General features: G+C 37.5%; 1 protein-coding gene across 5 annotated transcripts in view; it reads left to right on the forward strand.

Moving 5' to 3' along the window:
• CHM (CHM Rab escort protein) overlaps positions 1–23,173 on the forward strand; it is a 244,442-nt gene that overhangs the window by 140,481 nt on the left and 80,788 nt on the right. For all 5 annotated transcript variants that reach the window (XM_057718481.1, XM_057718478.1, XM_057718480.1 and 2 more), the window contains exons 9-11: positions 10,419–10,496; positions 21,013–21,117; positions 21,522–21,585. In XM_057718481.1, coding sequence (XP_057574464.1) covers positions 10,419–10,496; positions 21,013–21,117; positions 21,522–21,585 — 247 coding nt within the window. The remainder of the gene's footprint in view (positions 1–10,418; positions 10,497–21,012; positions 21,118–21,521; positions 21,586–23,173) is intronic.

The following is a 23,173-nucleotide window of genomic DNA, read 5'->3' on the forward strand; positions in this document are numbered from 1 at the left end:
TTTTGAGAACTGAAGCCTGGTCACACAGGTGGTAAGTGGGAGAATCCAGATAGGTACCTAGGCAGTCTGATTCCAGAAATAGACCATCCATGTGGATTTTACAGCCACTTCTAAGAGTTGATCTCTTGATCTCTGTGCAATTTGTACATCATGACTGAGATTTTACACTTGACTTTTAGTGACCTTTTAGTTTTGGTGATCACTGCTTGCCAAACAAGTTCCTTTGGGTTCCACCACCATGACCAATATCAGGTACGGTGTGACTTTTTGATCAAACTGGATCACTGTGAATGGGACCATGTTGTAATAATGGAGCACTCATTTGAGGTGTTTTTGTTTTTCTTTCTTTTTTGATGGTCTTGCTGCATAGTCTAAAACTTCATAGTAATGAATCCCAAGAACTTATAGCAAGGGATGAGGCCTGCCTTGGGATTGTTATGAGCATAACTGTTTCCTGAGGCTGCAGGAATCATTCCCTATTGTGTAGCTCTTGCTCTCAAGAAAGCATTCTGGGCCAATAGGAAGTCTATGCTGAGTTGAATAACACTAGCTTCAGTTGTTGATGGGATATTGAGTGGAGGGGGAGATGGTGCTGTGACCAATTTTGTATTCTCAGGAGACAGACTAACTACAGCAAAAATGCATCATTCATTTCTGACACCCACTATACAATCACTCTCCTTCTCCATACTTCCTGCTGGAAGAAAGTAGGAAAAAAGGAAAAGGATGGTAGTGTAAGTAAACACTCTGCTAAGTAATATAAATATGTAACTAGTAAACATGATGTAGTAGTGTAAATATGTAAGTATGTAACCCATAAACATACTATATTCTATATAATATGTATTAAAAGTGTGTGTGTCAATAGTACTAAGACATTTGGGACCCCCTGTGTGTATGTGTGTATTTAAATATTTAAAAGTAAACACATATACCTACGTGTAAGCCTCCTCACACAGGTTTTTCAGACCAGCAGGCACTGCGTAAACATGAAAGAGAACCCAATGTGTTTTTAAATGTAGTGCTTTGATAATGTATATATCTGAATACAGTTACAAAGAAGTAACAAAAGTTGAACTTTGTATAGATAGATGCAATCACTGAAGTTTTTCTGTCTCTAATGAAATTTAGACTTGGCTAATTACTATTGAATGGAATTTCTGCTGTATCAGTACAGGTTAAGCTGAAGTGTCACCAAAGCACAGTGATGATAATCAGTGGTCCCTCAGAACTCTCTTGTAAGGGACCTTTTTTGTTTGGTTTGTTTTTAATGGCATTTGATAAAGTGTTTCAAATGTATTTCTGTAGTGACTTTTTTTCTTGGTAGTATTAGCTACTGTATTTAGTATGTTTGTAGATTAAAAAAAAAATAAGTCCCATAAAATGTATACTTGCTTGCCTCTAGGCCCCATAGTACACTCTAGAAGGTAGATGTACAGAACTGTCTTGCCAGGCATTATGTTAGGCCCCAGGATGGCTGATATGAACTGGGAAATCTGGGACCTGACTGGTATCACAGTCATCCATGTTCACCATCTTTGACAGCTTAATTGTCCATCAAAAGGCATGTTAACCCTTGGATCGCTAGGCTGCCATTTAATGCACTGGAAGAATACATGTGTCTTGTAGAACCTTATTACCTCCCAAAGAATTAATGGTAAAGTGTTTTCCTTCTACTAACAGCACTTTCTCTATTTAAAAATTTCTAGCTTACCAATATATACTTTATAAATCACTTTTTAAAATGTGAATTGCAAAGTATTCATAATTTGTAACGTACTCTAAAGATGAGTACTCCTATGGTTATTCTTACTCTGAGCTTATGTTCTAACTAAAATGAAGTTACACATAATCCATTTAACATGTGCAGATAGAGAATAAACATGTACTTTTTGGGAGACAATGTAGAAATTGAGGAGTTATTTTACTTTTTATAATAATCTTTACAACTTGTCAGGAATTAGAACAACTCTAAGAGTAACTTCGACTATCTGACTCCATGTTGCTTTCCGTCATGACACCAAAAAAAGAGGGCACTGACAGTGAAGCCTTTTGTATGATGGTTAACAGAGAAGCCACTGGCACCAGATCACCTGAGTTTTTATTCAGCAGTACCATTTACTAAATGACCTTAAGCAAGTCACTTGACCTCTCTTTCCCTCAGTTTCCAAATCTGTAAAACTCTGCCTCATGGATTTGTAGGATTCAGTGCATTAATACATATAAAGCTTCTGGCTTGCAGTAAGCACTCAATGCTAGCCATGGTGATTATTTGTATTGTTGTTGTTATTACTGACTGTGTGCTCCAAAGACCACTGTGTAGCTTCTCATATAATTCCACTTCCTCACTTCTCATATAATTCCCTACTTCTCATGTAAATGAGTTTTGAATGCAGCTCTCAAGAACTGCTTGCTGTTGTGCTTCTTAGCCACTCATAAAAGAGTTCCTCAGTGGCTGATTGTCACCAAGTAGCTCTCCCCTAACCACAAACATTTCTTAAAAAGACTAAGTGTGAGAATGCTTGATAAGAATATCGCACAGAGGAGTTTTCATCAATCCCCTCATTTTGCCTGGCACTTTTTACAAAACATTGGTTTTTGTCACCTGGGCACTAGGTACATTGATGGAAATACAGAGGTGAGAGAGAACAAATGCTACCACTGTGAGCAACACATATCTTGCCTCACAGGCAAACCTGGTATGGGGAAAAAAGCCATTGAGAAGCAGTATGAAAAACACATACACATACAACTGTATGCTTTTGCAGTTACAGACACTTATAGCAGATATCAAGTTATTATTTCCAAGAGCACAAAATACTTCCTATGTTCTCATTTAAAATTAAAAGGAATTTTGTTGGATTATCATGACAGTGTCTCATTATTGGACTTCTTCCTCTGTAATATTCACCATTATCCTCACAAACCAGTTCTTTTTTTTTTTTTTTTACACTGCAGGCACATATTTTAATTATAGTCGCTGTTCCAAGAATTTTTTTTCTTTTTCTTTTTTAAGAACTTTTATTGAGATACAGTTAACATACAATAAACAGCATACATTTAGAGTGTACAATTTGGTATCCCAATCCCCCAATTCATCCCCCCCAACCCTCCCTGCTTTGCCCACTTGGGTCCATGTGTTTGTTCTCTACATCTGTGTCTCTATTTCTGCCTTGCATTTCCTCTTTCATAGTTGTTAGCATTTGCCTTGTGTATTGAGATGCTCCTATATTGGGTGCATATATATTTATAATTGCTATCTCTTCTTGGATTGATCCCTTGATCTTTATGTAATGTCCTTTCTTGTCTCTTGTAACATTTTTTATTTTAAAATCTATTTTATCTGATGTGACTATTGCTACTCCAGCTTTCTTTTTTTTTTATATACATTTATTTATTTATTTATTTTATTGGCTGTGTTGGGTCTTTTTGCTGTGTGCGGGCTTTCTTTTAGTTGCGGTCAGTGGGGGCTACTCTTCGTTGTGGTGCACGGGCTCCTCATTGCTGTGGCTTCTCTTGTTGCGGAGCACGGGCTCTAGGTGCGTGGGCTTCAGTAGTTGCAGCACATGGGCTCAATAGTTGTGGCTCACGGGCTCTAAAGCACAGGCTCAATAGTTGTGACGCACAGGCTTTGTCGCTCCACGGCATGTGGGATCTTCCTGGAGCAGGGCTCGAACTCGTGTCCCCTGCATTGGCAGGCAGATTCTTAACCACTGCGCCACCTGGAAGCCCTCCCGCTTTCTTTTGATTTTCATTTGCATGGAATATCTTTTTCCATCCCCTCACTTTCCATCTGTATGTGTCCCTAGGTCTGAAGTGAGTCTCTTGTAGACAGCATATATATGGGTCTTGATTTTGTATCCATTCAGCCAAGTCCGTGTCTTTTGGTTGGTGCATTTAGTCCATTTACATTCAAGGTAATTATTGACATGCATGTTCCTATTACCATTTTCTTAACTGTTTTGTTTTTGTTTTTGTAGGTCCTTTTCTTATGTTTCCCCGCTTAGAGAAGTTCCTTTAGCATTTGTTGTAGGGCTGCTTTGGTGGTGCTGAATTCTCTTAGCTGTTGCTTGTCTGTAAAGCTTTTGATTTCTCTGTCAAATCTGAATGAGATCCTTGCTGGGTAGAGTATTCTTGGTTATAGGTTCTTCCCTTTCATCACTTCAAATATATCATGCCACTCCCTTCTGTCTTGTAGAGTTTCTGTTGAGAAATCAGCTGTTACCCTTCTGGGAGTTCCCTTGTATGTTATTTGTCGTTTTTCCCTTGTTGCTTTTAATAACATTTCTCTGTCTTTAATTTTTGTTAGTTTGACTACTATATGTCTTGGCGTGTTTCTCCTTGGGTTTATGCTGCCTGGGACTCTCTGTGCTTCCTGCACTTGGGTAGCTATTTCCTTTCCCATGTTAGGGAAGTTTTCAACTATGATCTCTTCCAATATTTACTCGGGTCCTTTCTCTCTCTCTTCTCCTTCTGGGACCCCTATAATGCGAATGTTGGTGTGTTTAACATTGTCCCAGAGGTCTCTTAGGCTGTCTTCCATTCTTTTCATTCTTTTTTCCTTATTCTTTTCTGCATCAGTGATGATCACCATTCTGTCTTCCAGGTCACTTATTCATCTTTCTGCCTCAGTTAACCTGCTGTTGGTTCCTTCTAGTGTATTTTTCATTTCAGTTATTGTGTTGCATATCTCTGTTTGTTTGTTCTTTAATTCTTCTAGGTCTTTGGTAAACTTTTTGATCTTTGCATCCAGACTTTTTTCAAAGTCCTGGATCATCTTCACCATCATTATCCTGGACTCTTTTTCTGAAAGGGTACCTATCTCCTCTTCATTTAGTTGTTTTTCTGGGGTTTTATCCTGTCCCTTCATCTGGTACAAAGTCCTCTGCTTTTTCATTTTCTCTATCTTTCTGTGGCTGTGGCTTTCAGTTCCACAAGACGAAATACTGCAGATACTGCTTGATACTGCTGTCTGCCCTCTTGTGGAGGAAGCTATCTAGGAGGCTCATGCACGCTTCCTGATGGGCCAGACTCCACAAACCAGTTCTTAACATTCTTTACATTCTTATGTTCCTTCTATATAGTATATTTCCACTGTTAATAAATCATGTTTTTGAAAACCAGGTAATTTTTGATGGCTTACTAAAATAAATAGTTATAGATGCCTCTATTGCATTTTATATTTAAATGTATTTTTCAGAGGTCTCATTTACCATAAAAACTTCATAGAAATTAATTTTCAAACAAAGAGATACTTGATAGTATTATATACTAAAGTAGCAATGTGTTTCAAAAACAAGTGCAATATATAGTGAGAGGAGATCTCTGTAGAAAATTGCATTTCATTTTAGTTAAGTGGATTTCTCATGCTTTTGATAAACTTGTAATAATCTATGACAATGTTTTATGATTTCTTTACCTTATACAATCTCTAATTCTGAACTTGATCCCCTTGCTTTTCTGGGAATCTGAGAAGATACTTAAATTTTTTTTTCCCAAAAGGGGGAATTGGTGTGTGTGTGTGTGAGAGAGAGAGAGAGAGAGAGAGAGAGAGAGAGAACATGGACCCATCTGACTAAAATGAAAAACTTCACAGGTCAGTTGGTAGCAGCTCATCTGTAGCTACTTAGGAGGAAGTTGGAAACACTGGTGCTACTATTCACATGACAAAAAGATATCCTCAGGCAAATGAGAATGCTAATTGTGTGGTTCACACTTTTAACTTGCTTGTCCATTTTAGCGTCTTAACCTAATTCAGTCTGTTTATTTTTAGTGGGCCAGTAATATTTCATGTGCATATGATCTCCTTCAATATCAACAGGAAATTGATGGTGAAACTTGGATTGTTTGTCTCAGTCACATGAATTTCACTGTATCAGTATTCCCCTACCAATAACAGGAAGCAGAATACCACTTGAGAAATGTAGCTAAACAGTCCAACAGAAAGATGACTTCTTCTAACTCTCTTTAGAATCTGAGTGCAATGTCTCAAATAGTACCAGGTGTACCAATGCAATTAGTAAATACTGTTTCATAATTTGATATGTGACTGGTGAACAAGATTAGCAAGGAGAAGAGATTATCTTGTAGTTAATTGTCTTGGGTACAATTTGCAGTCTAAAAAGGATTTCTGAACACATGAAATTTTGCTTGCTTCCTCTAGTGTGTCATTTCTTGTATTATTCTAATTTTTTCAATGAGAAAAAACCCCTGATTTTCTCATTGTTCTAAACCATAAGGAATTATTACCTAACCTAATTAGCTTGGTCATAGCCACTAAAATGATTGAATTTAGAAATACAATAAGAATATTATGCCATATTTAGAGAGAGCCACTTATCTCTATCATGCATTATGTTTTTCATTATAATCTGGTTATGAAATATTTTAAGAATATTTCAGAAAGTACAGAGAGTAATATAAAGACCACCCATGTAACCGCTCACAGTTTTGCTGACTCTTAACATTTTGCCGTATTTTCTCTCAATATATTTTTTAAAGAAACTGAGTAATTGAAACCTTCAGTAATTGAAACCTTTCACTCTTTCCCTTCCCAGAGAGAACTGCTATCCTGAATTTCATGTTCATAATTCCCTTAAATGTTTGTGTACATATATATGTATCCATAAATAATTTTGTGTGTGTATATATAGTACTATATATATATATATATTTAGTATTATTTTGATTATAAATTTTTGAAACTTTTTATAAATGGTATCACTCTGGGATATATTCTTCCCCAACTTGCTATTATCACTCAATTTTTTATGTTTTTCCCATTTATCCATGGTGATAGATGGGGCTGTAGTTCATTCATTTAAATTGCTTATAGTATTCCATAGTACAATGTGAGAGATTAAGCCAGCTGTACAGTTAGAGGGTGTAGTGCTAACAAGATCATCCACACTTCTGACACCAAACTGCAAGTTTAGGGGATTCCCAAAACCACCCTCAGTTTTGGTAGTTCACTAGAAGGACTCCTATGACTCACTAAAAGCTGTTAACTCACAGTTATGCTTTATTACCGGGAATGGGTATAGACTGAGATCAGTCAAGGGAAGAAGTGTGTAGGATAGAATACAGGGGAATTCTGAATGTGGAGCTTTCAGTTCTCCTCTCCCCGTGAAGTCAGGGCGGTGTTATTCTCCTGGTATTGAGGTATAGCAGTACGCACAGAGGATGGCTAACCAGGGAAGCTCAGCTGAGCTTCAGTGTCCAGTTTTCATTGGAGCTCCATCTCTCAGGTGTGACTGATTGCCCATGGGGCTGATCTCAGTCTCCAGCCCCACCAGAGGTTAGCTGATACCACAGTTCCCAAAGTCTCCACACTAAATCACACTTTGGTCTTTCTGGCACGACTAGTCCTCACCCTAAGACTCTCTGGTGTGGCCACCCTAAGTCATATTGTTAGACTGTCTGGTGACCCAAGGCCCACAGACAAAGAAGGACACTTCTTTCAGGCTTGGCAGTCCACGGGCTTAGAGATCAGCTCCCAGAAGCCAAGAACAAAGGCCAAACGTGTTTGTGGGCCAGGTTAAATTCTTTATTACACATATGAATATACTACATTTTCTTTTGTTCTTTCTCCTCTTGGTGGATACTTGGGTTGCATGTGATGTGTATCAAATAGTACCTGTATTATTTATGTAATTAATTAATGCTTTATGTAATACTGTGTGCCAGCACAGTGTAGCTTCTTTACAAATGTTAACTCATTTAATTCCCCGAAGAATATTTTTTAAATTAATTAATTAATTAATTTTATTGGCTGTGTTGGGTCTTTCTTGCTGTGTGTGGGCTTTCTTTTTTTTTGTTGTTGTTGCGGTGAGTGGGGGCTACTCTTCGTTGTGGTGTGTGGGCTCCTCATTGCTATGGCTTTTCTTGTTGTGAAGCACGGGCCCTAGGCGCATGGGCTTCAGTAGTTGCAGCACATGGGCTCAATAGTTGTGGCTCACGGGCTCTAAAGCACAGGCTCAGTAGTTGTGACGCACGGGCTTAGTTGCTCCGTGGCATCTTCCTGGAGCAGGGATCGAACCCGTGTCCCCTTCATTGACAGGTGGATTCTCAACCACTGCGCCACCTAGGAAGCCCCCAGAAGAATCTTATATGAGAGAAATACTATTATTCTCATTCTACAGATGAAGAAAATAGGATACAAAGAGGCTAAATAACTTGTTCAAGGTCAAGAAATAGCTGGGGTATAAACTCAGGCAGTCAGAATCCTTCCTCATAACCACTATGTTTTCCTGTCTAAAAGAATATAAATATATATGTGTACAGCAACATAGTTTTGTACGCATCTTCTTTTCTATACATGTCTTAGACTCTTTGTGAGATTTATGCCTAATAGTAGAATTGCTGCACTGTACGCATATGCATCTTCAACTTTATTAGACATGGCCAAATTATTATCCCAACTGATATTTTAAAATAATTTGTAAGATATATTTGCACCTATCTGTCCTAGTCTGTGGCTTTTCACTTTCTTTTGTTGTCCAGATGTTTATAATTTTAAAATACTTCATTTTTTTCCAATATTTTCTCTATGATTTTGCTTTTTATATCTTAAGAAGTATTCCTTTCCCCTGAGCTCAAATATATATCGTCCTCTATTCTAGAAGCTTTGCCTTTTATATTTATACCTTTCATCTACCTCGGATTAATTCTAAATATGGTATAAAACAGTTGTCTCGAAACTACTGTTCACTGGTCTATTTTTTCCCCACTGGTCTGTAATGCCATCTCTGTCATAATCATATTCATATACTTATGGGTCTTTATATTAATTTGCTGTTGCTACTATAACAAATCACCACAAACTTATTAGCTTAAAACCACACAAGTGTGTTATCTTACAGTCCTGGAGGTCAGAAGTCTAAAATGGGTAGGCAGGGCTATCTTCCTTCATGGGGCTCTAGGAGAGAATCTATTTCTTGTCTTTTCCAGTTTATAAAGGCCCACTACATTCCTTGGCTTGTGATCCCTTCTAGCAGTGGCATCACTCTGACCTCTGCTTCCATCCTCAAATCTTCACTGACATTGACACTTTCTGCTTCCTTTTTTAAAGTACCTTTCTGATGACATTGCACTCACTTGGATAATCTAGGATAATCCCTCCAGCTCAAAATCCTTAATTTAATCACATCTTTAGAGTCCCTCTTGCTGTTGTAAGAGAACATATCCACAGGTTCCAGGGATTAGGATGTGAACATCTGTGATGGGGGCATTATTCATCCTACCACAGTCTGTTTCCTGGACTTTCCATCATTCTTATGGTTTTACTTTATCCCTTTTAAGCATACTCATTTTATAATCTCTGAAAGCTCTGCTATCTGAATAAAGATTTGGGGGAATCTAATCCTGCTGTTTGTTGTGTCTGTTAATTCTCACTCAGGATAAGGTATGTTTCTTCATCTGTTGTATAATTTTAGATTATAAACTCATCATAAGATTACTCTGTCTGTGACAATCTCACGTGGCCTGGATTGAGGTCATATTGTTCCAGAAAGTTTTAGCAGTTGCTTCCACCAAGTTTCCAGGGAGGTACTACTGGCTCAGAGCCACTTTAATGATGTTTTATTGGGTAAGCGTTTCTTGGATCATGTAGTAGAGTAATTTCAAGTTTCCATCCTGTGTAAGAGCAGACCACTGGTTATAAATACAGAGGTATATACATCTTCCTCCACACAGGGCTTTAGATAAAACAATTTCTTATGTTTTCTGTCTCTTGTAGTCAGCGAATTTTCCCCCTCGATCACCTTTTCGCTGAAGTATAGTTCTTTAAGCATCCACGTGTTTTTAGAGAATAGCTCATTCTCTACTCCCTGCCTTGTTTGGATCCTAAGGCCTCTCCTTTCCCTATGTGGGCATTAAAACCCCAGCCCTCAGATTCATGAGTTAGGCAAACCCCTTAGAGCTTCTGCAGCATTAACTTTGTGCTTACTGCTCTGGCTTTAAGTTCCCAGTTTAGTTTTTGCTTACTTTTATGGTAAGCAAAATCTCCAAAGCTTTCCCTGATTGTTTCTTCCTTAACATTTCTTTGTGGTCACTTCTGTTGCGGGGCCAGGGGGGGTGGGGTCTCATCTGTCACCTCCTGAGGCTATTTGTAGCCTCTGTATCGTAGGTAGTCAGTAGCTGGTTTGGTGGTGGGGTTAGCTGAGCTTTGCCTAGGGACACTTTTGGCTTGGTTGCAATTCTCGGCTTCCACGTTGTATTATTAGCACTAGTACCTCTGGTGCATTAAAATATTACTGATCTTACCTCTGAGAGATTCTTAATACCATGACAGAAAAGATAATAATTATCAAAATCTCTTTTCTCTAAGGCCAATTAAATTTTAATATTTAAAAGAATATTATGTTGCCTTAATTTTCAACTCAAGAATTCTAATCCTCATTTTCCTATTCTCTTCCTAGGATGTGTGCAGTGTTTGGTGGAATCTATTGTCTTCGCCATTCAGTACAGTGCCTTGTTGTGGACAAAGAATCTGGAAAGTAAGGATGATATAAGTTACCTCCCTATATTTACATCCCAAGCACAAGTGAAAAATGCTAAAGTCGATTTTTGAAAAATGATTCTTCAAAGATCCTCCTTGGTATTAATAGCATATCAACCTTGATTAAAAGTAATTTGTGTTTAGATCCTCCAGAACAAGGAAAGTGAATTCAGAATATAGAAACTAAATTAATTTCCCTGCAATATGACTATAGTTCCTGATCATCCAACCTTGGAAGACAAATCATTTCAGCTGCCAGGGATGGGTGATGAGTGATGTTAGTTTTCCTTGTGGCCTTACCTCCTCTAATTGATTTTCATCAGATGACAACAAAGCCCTCTGTTATTGCATTTTTAAAAATGGAGCTCACCTAAAGACTCATCAGATTAATCTTTGCTGATAATGCATGTCACTCCAAGAGAAAAGACTTTAATGAGTTTTTAGGTAGATTGTTGTCATAAACTATGCTGCCCTGTTATCTGAGGATAAATTCTTTTACAACCATATCAGGCCTGCAGGCTGGTTTTGGATTGAAATAAGGATGTACCTGCTTTTAAAGAAAGCAGAGCATGATCTATTTATCTGTGTATTTTTATATTTCAATTATATTTTTCTAGGATTTATTATTTAGTTAATAGCATGTGCTCTTGTCTAAGCTACACTAAGTAGTGTTCTTTGATATCTGGGTTTTACATTGAAACTTAAATGGGTCAACTGAATCAAGTTTTAGGAGCTATTTAAATTGCTGTGTATTTTTCTTTTTTGTTATATATTCTTAAGCATATACTGATGTATATCTCTTGTGTAACTGTTTTTAGGGGTGTATAAAGAAATAGTATTGTTCAGGTCATAGAATACCTTAATATCTTGAACTGGAAGCTTAAAAATATAAATTTTAAGCTGTTTTTTCATTTTACAATAATTCTCCATAGTCTAAGTGCCATAAAATGTCTGTTAACTTCCTATAAGCCAGTTTTAGTGCACTAATATTTCAAACTATGGTGGAGAACAAATTCAACTAGAATATGTAATATTTAGACAGTGAATTTGCTTTAGAAAAGTAATTCTCTACTATAAAATAAAATAGACACATGGTTTAAAGGCTTATAATTTACTTTTAGCAATTTAACAAAAAGGTGCTACGTAAATGAAACATGATAATCTACAGTGAAAAAATCCACCCTGAAGGCCAAAGATACTCATATATTGATGCGTGAAGGGCTCTGTGGAAATTCATGAAGGAATAGTTGTCTTTATGACTCTTAGAGTTGTTTTTCCTCATGCATTCATTTTGAAGCATGAGTATGTACCCATGATGGAAAGCCAGATAATGAACTGCTTGTTTGGTGCTTATTTACTTAGATTCTTTTACCTTTTGAGGGCCTCATTCCAGTCCCACACGTTACTCTTAGTGACATGAAAAATTTGCATGGCTCATGTTTTTTGTTTTTGTTTTTTAAAAAATGACATGTTAGTACAGTAAAAACATCTGTTGCACTAAAGGCTACGTTTACATTAACTTTGACTTACTTTTTATTATAAACTTTGAACAGAGGAACTCTTCTTTGTGGTCTGCTCCAGATTTCAGTTGCAACAGATAGCTGAGGGCTAAGGGTCTAAAGACCAAAGTTTGGTAGTTTTCAAATTTTAATGTGCCTGTGAATCACTAGGTAAACTTGTGAAAAAAAAATACACATTTCTGTGCCTTACGCTGGGAGAGTGAAATTAGATAATGTGCTTAGAGTAGAGCCAAGGAATTTGCAGTTTTAAGGAACACCGCCAAATGAATATTAGGTAGGTGTGCCTTAGATGATACTGAGAAACACTGATCTGTAAGGTAAAGGTCAGGGTTTAGCCAGTGGTGCTATGTTCCATGATGAACTGGGGACTCTAGGTTTAATTCATTTCTTTTATATCTTTGTAGAAGGACCTCAAACATAACAATTATTCTCTAGTGACTCTTAAGGCATGCAATGGTCAAGTAACCCTGGAGTGAAAGAAGACCTGGAACTCTGTCACTGCCATGAATGACAGTGGAGAAGTCACTTTTCTCTGGGCCAGTTCCTTTATCTGTAAGATGAGTTAGATGGACTCTGCAGTAGTTTTCAAGTCTCCTCCCAGATATGACATGCTTCAGTTGAGTTACTGAAAGTACTTAGTTTTTACTTAACACTTAGAAATAAATTATCTTACAATGTTTTATATGCCCAAAAATAGTCCATTCTCACATATTTGGTAATCTTCAGTCCCAGTGAGAAATTGGAAAAAATGTTTAAACAGCTTGTATGTGTCTACTTTAATGAATGTAAATGAAATAAGCAAAATGTCTACTTAAACATTATTAAATAATGTTTATTATTATTTTAATAGAACCTCAGTTTTCTAATTAATATCTTTTTCTTGTCCATTTTGGAGTGTTTAAGATGCAACCATTTTGTATTCTGCGTATGATTCTCATACTGGAAAGCTTATTCCGAGCCATAACTATTTATTCCCTTAATAGTGGGACAGTTAAAAATTTGACCTGCATTTATTATTTTTTTTAATTTTTATTTTTTATTTTTGGGGGGTACACCAGGTTCAATCATCTGTTTTTATACACATATCCCCGTATTCCCTCCCTTCCTTGACTCCCCCCCCTCGAGTCCCCCCCACCCTCCCTGCCCCAGTCCTCTAAGGCATCTTCCATCCTCGAGTTGGACTCCCTTTGTTATACAACAACTTCCCACTGACTGTTTTACAGTTGGTAGTATATATATGTCTGTGCTACTCTCTCGCTTCAACTCAGTTTCCCCTTCACCCCCCGCCCCCTCCCATACCTCGAGTTCTCCAGTCCATTCTCTGTATCTGCATCCTTATTCTTGTCACTGAGTTCATCAGTACCATTTTTAGATTCCGTATATGTGAGTTAGCATACAATATTTGTCCTTCTCTTTCTGACTTACTTCACTCTGTATGACAGATTGTAGTTCTATCCACCTCATTACATATAGCTCCATCTCATCCCTTTTTATAGCTGAGTAATATTCCATTGTATATATATGCCACATCTTCTGTATCCATTCATTTGTTGATGGGCATTTAGGTTGCTTCCATGTCCTGGCTATTGTAAAGAGTGCTGCAATAAACATGATGGTACAAGTTTCTTTTGGGATTATGGTTTTCTTTGGGTATATGCCCAGGAGTGGGATTACTGGATCATGTGGTAGTTCTATTTGTAGTTTTTTAAGGAACCTCCAAATTGTTTTCCATAGTGGCTGTACCAACTTACAGTCCCACCAACAGTGCATGACCTGCATTTATAATGTGCACGATATCTACAGTATTCTCACTATACTGAATTGTGTAAGTGATCTTTAAAGTTTTTCTTGAGACAACCAGTACTTCAAAATTATAAATTCATATCTTCACTAATAATTACGAAATTTTTCTTCTTTAAAAAATCCATTCTCTCAAGTCAGAGAGTTTATAAACATCTAAAGCTAGCATTGACTGAAGTTGACTCAGGCTAATGTATCTTTCCCAAATACTACTTTGTCATTCAAAATCAAATAATTGAGAGACCTACCAGTAATAGGAGATGTTTTGTTAGGACTTCAATGTAAAGTGAGGGATAATTTCTTGAGAGAAAAACCTTGAGCTTATATTTGGGTATATCCAGATACATTTCTTTTTAAGCAATCCTGGCTGACTCAAATAATTGTTTATTCTAAGTGTAATTGGCATATTAATCAAGGAATCTGCAGACGTTTGCTTTTGTCTCCTTATGGTTTTAGATTGCCTTTTTCCCCCTATTTTCCTATATGGAACACTTCCCATCTGCTTTCCTCTTTGGTGTAGTTAAGAGCTACCCATGCTTCAGGTCTAAGATCTAAGTTTATTTCCTGATCCCACAGACTAGCTCAGAACCCTCTGCCAGCCCCCCAACTCAGGTCCCCTTGTATGACTGTAAATTCCCCATAAGAAAAGGCAGGATTTCACTGCTATATCTCCAGAACCAGGACAGGTTCCTATCACACAGTATACTCAATAGCTTTGTGTTGAATGAATGAAGATTAAAAACTGATGATAGCCTTTTTTGTGCTTTTCTCTTTACCTCTCATTGAGGAAAGCTGATAGAAGCATAAATGATCATAGCATTGAGTTTAGTGTGGTGATTACACATCAAAGTATGATACCAACGTTGAGAGGAGAAGTATGGACTATGTAACTAAATACTTATTTTCAGCTAGATCTTATTTTTCATTTTTGTTTAATTTGCTCTCCTGAGATCCACATTGACTGTGCTCTCTTGGCTATATTATCCATTGACTCTGCTTTATTAATTTTCAGAGGACATAGGTATCAGTAGTTCTTTTCTATACCCTCTAATTAAATTCTAATACTGAACCCTGCTGTTGACTGTTTCTGGAAACACTGAATGCTCTTGTTGAACAGCTTTCTTTTCCTTTGCAGCAGTGCTGACCATGTAAAACTCCTGTAAATTAGATTTGGCAATTTAGCAATGTAGTATTTGATATTAGGGTAGGGTATGGGTGACCTTGGACCAGACATGTCTGTAAGCAGTAGTCTGAATCTAATTACTTCAGTTAGTGTTCTTGTGAACTTCAGCTATCTCAGCTTACTAGATTTCCTGCTATTACTGTTTCTTGCAGATATCTTTTTTTTCTGATGTCAGGAATAACTCTACCTTTCTACTTGGAAGTTAGTAATGAATAGTATATTAGACCAAGTGTGAGGTGATAACTCTACCTTTCTACTTGAAAGTTAGTAATGGATAGTATGTTAGATCAAGTGTGAGGTGACTGATTCTTAATACCATTTGTCATTGTAGGAAAATCACTGAATTTCTGATTTTAGTGTGTCCCATTTGCAGAATGGTAGTGGTAATATTCTAGGTATTTAACCTACACCAGCCCACATGCTAGTTGCTATGGGGATAAAGAGATGAATAAAACATGACTCTTGCCCTTGTGTACAAAGATTACAGGCTCTAAAGTCAGGTAGGCCTGAATTTGTAGCCTGGCTTCCCCACTTACTAGTTGAGTGAACTTTAACAAGTCCTGTGATTGCAAGTGATTTGGAAGAAGCACTGTGATGGAAAGAGATTCTTTACCTGCTAAGTCAGAGATTCTGTATCTTTGTTTCTGTCTCTACACTAGTCACGTACATGGAATACTTCCATCATCCATCCATCTATTCAGTCATCCATGCAAAGTTGTTATCTGTGTGCCAGGCACTGGAGATACAGCACAGAACAAGACAATCATGGTCTTTGTTCTCATGGAGCTTAGAGTCTAGTGGGAGACATTAAAGGACAAATAAATTAGTGAGATAATTAACACATTGAGATCTGTTCAATATGCAGATCTGGCTCTGTCCCTCCCTACGTAAAAAGTTTCAGTGACTTTATATCACTTCAGAATGAAGTCTAAGGCCCTTTTACGTGACACGAGACTCGGGTCTGGCCTTTGCCTGCCTCTCTCAGTTTATCTCTCTTCTCTCCCTGCTGCCATTTTATTGTCAGTAACACTAAACTGCTTGTGGTTTCCTCCGTGTACTTCTCATACTTGCCTCTGTACCTGTGCAGATGCTGCCCTTCTACTGAAATGTTCCTCTTATTTGCTTGCTCTAACTGGTTTTAACTGCTTTCAAAGCAGCTAATGTATCACTTCCTCCAAAGAGCATTCCCTGATACTCTGCCTCTCCCCCCAAGCTTTCACTTCTTAAACCAGTGCTTGGCACATGGTTATTATGCCACATGCTTATGTCAAACAAATGTGCTACCAATGTGCTAGCAGTCCAGTGTCTTATTAGACTTAACAAGAGTCTAGGGCAGTGTCAGTGAAGATGGAGAGAAGAGGCTAGTTTCAAGAAGTTTTTATAAGGCGAAATCAAATTGAGTAGTAGATTAGATGTGGGAAGAGAGATTTTGAGCTAGGGAAACTCTATAACTGCTGGTCATGCCATTAACTGAGACTGGGATTCCAAGGCGGGAAGCAGGTAAGGAGCCATGATGAACTCAGGTTTGGGGCAAGCTAGGTTTAAAAGGGGTTTGGATTCTATCCAGAAAACAATGGATAATAGTTAAAAATATGGATACAGAGCTTGGGATTGACTACAACAGAGAACCATGGGTTTGGAGTTATAATCGTGTTTTAGACTATTGGAATAGAGTTTACCCAAGAAAAATGAGTAATAAGCATTTTGGAATGGTTTCAATGAAGAGGTGGTATTTGAACTAATTAATATGTTTGAGAAAGCATGGAAGGGCATAATGAGTAGGGGGAATTATTTTGTTTCCTTCAGTTACTGGGAATCTTCTAATTGCCTTAATGTATTTTCCTTTTCATGATTTCATATGTGATTTATGTATTCCTTATCATTAAAAGTAGCTGGGATATTAATTCTGAAGATTATAGAGAGGATACCTGTTTTAATGTTATTTTCATCTTCTGGGCCAAATTCCAGATAAAGTTTTCATACTGCTGGTTATTTTCTTCCTTGTCATCATCTTGCTATTTAAGCCATCATGTCATTGAACCAAGAACTGAATAACGGTTGTGATTTGTTGATTTAGAAAGCTCAGCTCTAGAAATGCTCTATCTGGCTTCAGTGATTCTTATGATCAGCTTGGTCATTGTGTCCCTGTAACTGGGAACTCCTATCATGTTCCTCCTCAATTTACTATTTATGAGGTTTGGCAAGGCCCTCAACTAAATGCAGAATGCTGTTAATCTTTAATGGCTTCCTCAGGTTTATGTGGGAGGGGTGGACAGGGGTATTTTAATATCTCTGGCAGCACTGTTTCATTTTGTTGTTTTCCATTACTTGAATGTCATAATTTTTTATATTAATCTTTATAATACAAAGTCTAAGTCTAGGTACCAAATCAATATTCCTTTCCTCACTGTTCTCCCAATTAGGCCTAATATATGACAGTAAGTAAGTATCTGAGGGGGAAACAAATCTTATCACTTAATTGTATCTTGGTTTGAACAGCTTTGCTCAGGCCTAGAGCCTTAGTACTTTAGCATGAGGCTGTCAGGTAAGTTGTGTTGTTATCATCTACCAGACTAACTAGGCATATGTGACCATCACCTCAGTTTCTACAGAAATCAATATTTTTTCCCGTAGCAATAGCTCTTGACTTTTCTCCACCTAGCACAGTGTAAAGATACAACAGTAGCTGTGGCACACTCCATGGTGATTCTTCCCTGGGATTTGGGAGCTTATCAGAATCTCCAGGGGTACTTATAATTTGAGCAAGTCCCCCAGGTGTGATTCTGATTTGCTTCCTTCTCCTCCTCTTCCTCTTCCTCTAAGAATCACAGTTTCATCCAGAAGCTTCAGCATAAATAGGCACGTTTATTGACATATTGTGCTTGCATAGTTGAGCTGCCCAATCTCCACGCGCCCATCCTTCCCTTTTGAGTGGTCCCTATTAGTTCTAATACCATAATTTCTGAAACCAATGTCTGCCTGTCACCAAAGGTGTAACTACCACCAAAGCAGCCCCATGAGTGTTTGGAAGCCTGCAAGCAAGGAGGTCTCCACAAGCTTGAGGGCCAGTTTTAATTGTGTGGTCTATTTAAATGGGAGCCCTTTGCAAAGACTTAGACTGGAGTCCAAGATTAGTACTGACATTACTCTTTCTCCCAATTTGATTTCAAAATTTTATGGTGAAAAATTTCAACTCTACACCAATGTTGAAAGAATTTCAGGGTGATCACCTGTATATCCACCACTTAGCTTCTACAATTAACGTTTTAATATGCTTGCTTAATCATATGTCTACCCAAATATTCATCCCTCTGTTCATCTATTCGCCTTTCTTAAGCATTTCACAGTAAATTCCAGATATCAGTACAGTTCCTCCTAAACACTTTAGTATGCATATCATGAACTAGAGTTTAATATTTGTTTACAGCTTTCTCTTCTGATGTAAAATTTACATATGGCAAAGTGCCCAAATCTTTTTTTTTAAAATATTTATTTATTTAGGCTGCACAGGTCATAGTTGTGGCATGCAGGCTTTTTAGTTGTGGCATGCAGGATCTTTAGTTGTGGCATGCATGTGGGATCTAGTTCCCTGACCAGGAATCAAACCTGGGTCGGCTGCATTGGAAGTGAGGAGTCTTAGCCAATGGACCACCAGGGAAGTCCCTAAAATGCCCAAATCTTAAGTGCTCATTACCTGAGTGTTGACAAATGATCTGTATAACCCAAATCGCTATCAAGACACAGAAGATTTCAACACTTTCTTTTTTTCTGCCTGGATTATTCCCTCTTAACTTTCTGTAGTCTGAGTTAAAGGTAAGAAAAAGGCTTGTCAGTGCTTCCAGGACAAATAGGGATCAATGCTTCATGATGGATCAGCAGATTTCTCTTTTCCCTCGCCACAGTACCTTGTGTTTTAAATTGTACATGAATGTTTTAAACAAGAGACCTGAGGGAATTTCCTGGTTGTCCAGTGGTTAGGGCTCAGTACTTTAACTGCTGGGGCCCAGGTTTGATCCCTGGTCAGGGAATTAAGATCCCACAAGCTGCATGGTGCAGCCCCCCCAATTTTTTTTAATTTAAAAAAATAAAAAAATAAAACAGGAGACTGAGTAACTTGCCTTTCAGTTTTTAAATACTTGGAATATAGGTATAAATACCTTATGTCTATTTAGTTAAGTATATCTTATAAAGCGAGAGCTCTAGTTTAATGAAATGTGAGGAGATATGCATAGAAACATAAGTGGGGAAGAGAAAGGAAGTGGAGGTGAGATGGGGAAAAATCACATAAGTATTAATGTAATATAACATATGCATTAATATGTAGATAACTGGTTAAAAATATGTATATCTAACATCACGAGATATCATAGTCTGTCCTGACGACAGTGGCATGACATTTATTCAAGAATATCAGCATATCATAATCTGCCTTTAGGAAATACACATTAAATTCCTCTCACTATTGGTCTTGGGTATTTGTCATTTTACTGTTAATGCCTTTAATGCCTGGTAAATAGCTCTTATTTGGCTTATTTTTAGAGTGATGCAGCATATTTTAACTTATACCAGTATATTTATAATATGGCATAAGTTTGAAATTATTTGTTTGCATTTTATGAGGCATAACCCATAAGTATATTTCTTTTTTATATGTATAAATTTATTTATTTATTTATTTATTGGCTGCATTGAGTCTTTGTTGCTGCACATGGGCTTTCTCTAGTTGAGGTGAGCGGGGGCCACTCCACATTGTGGTGCCCAGGCTCTTTGGTGGCTTCTCTTGTTGCAGAGCACAGGCTCCAGGCGCGTGCACTTCAGTAGTTGCAGCACACGGGCTCAATAGTTGTGGCTCATGGGCTCCAGAGCGCGGGCTCAATAGTTGTGGCACACGGGCTTAGTTGCTCTGCGGCATGTCGGAATCTTCCTGGAGCAAGGATCGAACCCATGTCCCCTGCATTGGCAGGCAGATTCTTAACCACTGTGCCACCTACGAAGTCCCCTATAAGTGTATTTCTAATAAAATAATTCTAGTCCCAAAAGGAAAGCTATGGCAAAAGTAAATTGTGATATTTCCATAATAAAAAGATATAGAAAACATGCAGGCATTTGCATATAGTTCCTGAAATATTGCATACTGGCTTTGTCAGTGCTGGTAAGTCCATTTCAAGGATGTTGCCCTTAGTCCATTAGTTTGGATAATGAGCCCTATAAAGTACATTTATAACTTGTGGCGCTGCAAGGAGATAGATTCTAATTTTCATCCTTTTATCTAGACACATTGAAAGAAGGTCAATGGAGGATACTATGTGATTCATTTTCCCAACACATATCAGATGACAGAGACCTGATAATGTCCATGTATAAGTGTTTTCCTTATTTGGAAACAGCATTTGAAAGAAATCTTTCTATGATCATCCTTTGGAGTAAAGTGGAAATAGATATTAAAAGAAACTCTATCCCTTTTTTTTTCTTTTTTTATTTTATTTATTTATTTATTTTTTTGGTTTAAAACATTATCACACGTGACAAAATAACTATTCTTGAACAAAAGAGAAAGGGATACTTAACAAAAATAAAAAACTTTTAATGGCTTTTATAGGCTGTGAATGATATAACAAGAGATTTAATCAGCTTTTCCTCCTCCTCTTCTTAGATCTGTTAAGAAAAAAAAAAGAGCCTGTTTTCTAAACAAAGAAAAATCTTCTGTTTCTAAACATTAGAAAAGTTTATACCATAATACTCATCCTAGCTTTACTCTTATTATTAATAGCATTCAAAATGAATATTTTATTTCCAGTCTATACTTATTTTATAGTTTAAAAGACTTCAAAATAGCAACAAGAATATATATCCTGTAGTTCAGTGAAGTTTTACGTCAAAAATGTGAAATTTTACAATCTTGTCTTTTAAGAAATCAGTTTTAGATTCAAGATTGGTAGCTAATTATGTTCATTTTCTCAACTATATAATCATTAATGAGAACTTTTTTGCTGTGCTTATCTTCTTCGTAGATGTAAAGCAATCATAGATCAGTTTGGTCAGAGAATAATCTCTAAGCATTTCCTTGTGGAAGACAGTTACTTTTCTGAGAACACATGCTCACATGTGCAATACAGGTAAGGCACCCCTCCAGCCATTCTGCAAGGGAAGGTGAAACTTAGGGAAATTCATCTGTGTGATTACATTGACACTTCTGTATGACTCTTCTTCAAGTAAGGTGCAAATGTGTATCAAACCAAAGATATATTCAGTGTGTTACCACAGTTCTCAAGGTCTGGTTTAGGGGGAGTCTAGCCTAATGTTGACTCCTTTGCCTTAGCTGGAGTCTGTCTCTAGGTCACACATCCTCCTTTCATGAGCCAAGAAAAGATTAAAGCAGAACTTATGACTTGGTTTGGGGAGGTGACACTTTTATCATGACTTAAATCTTTGAAGCATGCCTTATGGTGGTTGTATAGCTATGTAAATGAAATATATCCATGAAATCTGAGTCACTTATTAACTATTTTCTGCATTACAGGCAGATCTCCAGGGCAGTCTTGATTACAGACAGATCTGTGCTAAAAACAGATTCAGATCAACAGGTAATTCCAGTCCTGTACTTTTTAATAACATTACTAACTTAATCTACATGGTAATATGTGTAAACTAATATTGGTGAATTAAAATATATTAAGCAATAAGTACTAACACACTTAATGCATTTTAAAAATACATAATGGCAATTATGTAATAATCTTGGTTTCTTAAAGATTTCCTTTCAGTGGAACAAATAACTGCATCTTATGTAACAGATTTATTCTAGGAATATTGAAATCATCCTAGGTTTTTTACAACTGTTTCTATGAAGTTGAAAATATATTATTATGAGAAGAAAAGCATTTAGAAGCATTTAAAAATTTTGGAGGAGAAGGCTTTATGGTAACCAGTCCTACAGCAGTGGTGGTAAGCTCACCATTAGCGGCCCAGTGTGAATGATTTTCAGCACACATTTTCAATTCTGACATTTCCTCATCACCATGGTTCATTTCGGTACCCCCTTCCTCCCCATAACTCCTGATTTGATAGGAATGTCTTTATACCTTTGTTTTTTCCTCAGTCTGAACATTTAAATACCCCCTTCTCCTTCTGACCATAGTTTGCAAGACTGATAAAATCAGCTTACTCAGTAAGTGTGGCTGTCAGACCTATCCTATATGCTACTGCTAAAAATAGGTTCCGAAATTTCCTTAAGTTGGAAGCTTTCTATTATGTAAAACAAATATGTTAGTTTTACATGAGAGCAGATTCTTTCATTTAATCATTCAGCAGACAATGAGTGCTTTTGACATGCCAGTCAGTGTGCTGGGTTCTGAGGAGATAGTGCTGACCACAGTAGCATCTGTGCCCTCACAGCTTGCAGTCTTGGAGGATACAGATACAGACAGGTGTAAATAACAATGACAGTTCAGCATGACAAGTGTGAGCAAGAAGTGATAAAATCATAGCACTCATCACACTGTCCTGTAATTGCCAGTTTACTTGTCTGTGTCTCCCAGTAAACCATAAGCTTTGTGAATAGGTCGAAGAGTGGCAGAGGCAGAAAAGTGAAGAGAGCAAACAGAGACATTTCTGAAGAAGGTAAGCTAGGAAGAGTAGGAGAGAGGAAGTGATTCCTGCAGAGGGATGTGGAAGCAAAGAGGACATTTCTTTAAAGTATTAGAGTATATTTCAACTGATGGGGATGGGGCCAGGAGAGAGGGAGAGGTTGAAGATTCCCAGGAGAAAAGGAGGATAATTGATGCAGCAACGTCCAGATAAAGGCTGGGGAGGATGGGATTCAGAGAACAGTTAAAAAAACATTGCCCTTGGATGGGGTGTGAGATACTTTGAAATAAGAGGGTGAATGCAGGACCATTTGTAGGTTTGGAAGTTCCCATCTGATGGGTTCTATTTACTTTTTAAATCACAAGGTGAGGTTATCTCCTGAGAATGGGGGTATGAGTGTAGGGATGGGTCAAGTCTCATGGGAAGGTGTAAAATAATCACTGTGGAGAGTGACCTGTCTCATGGTCAGATGGCTGGGCAGTGTTGAGGGGTCCAGTTCAGTCTGGAGGTCATGGGTTTACAGTGGCATTAATCTGCTCCAATCCTTTCAGCTCTTTCATTCTCTTACCTTCACCCAGCCTGTTC

This window comes from Hippopotamus amphibius, chromosome X (assembly GCF_030028045.1).
Source record: "Hippopotamus amphibius kiboko isolate mHipAmp2 chromosome X, mHipAmp2.hap2, whole genome shotgun sequence".
NCBI classification, from domain to species: domain Eukaryota; kingdom Metazoa; phylum Chordata; class Mammalia; order Artiodactyla; family Hippopotamidae; genus Hippopotamus; species Hippopotamus amphibius.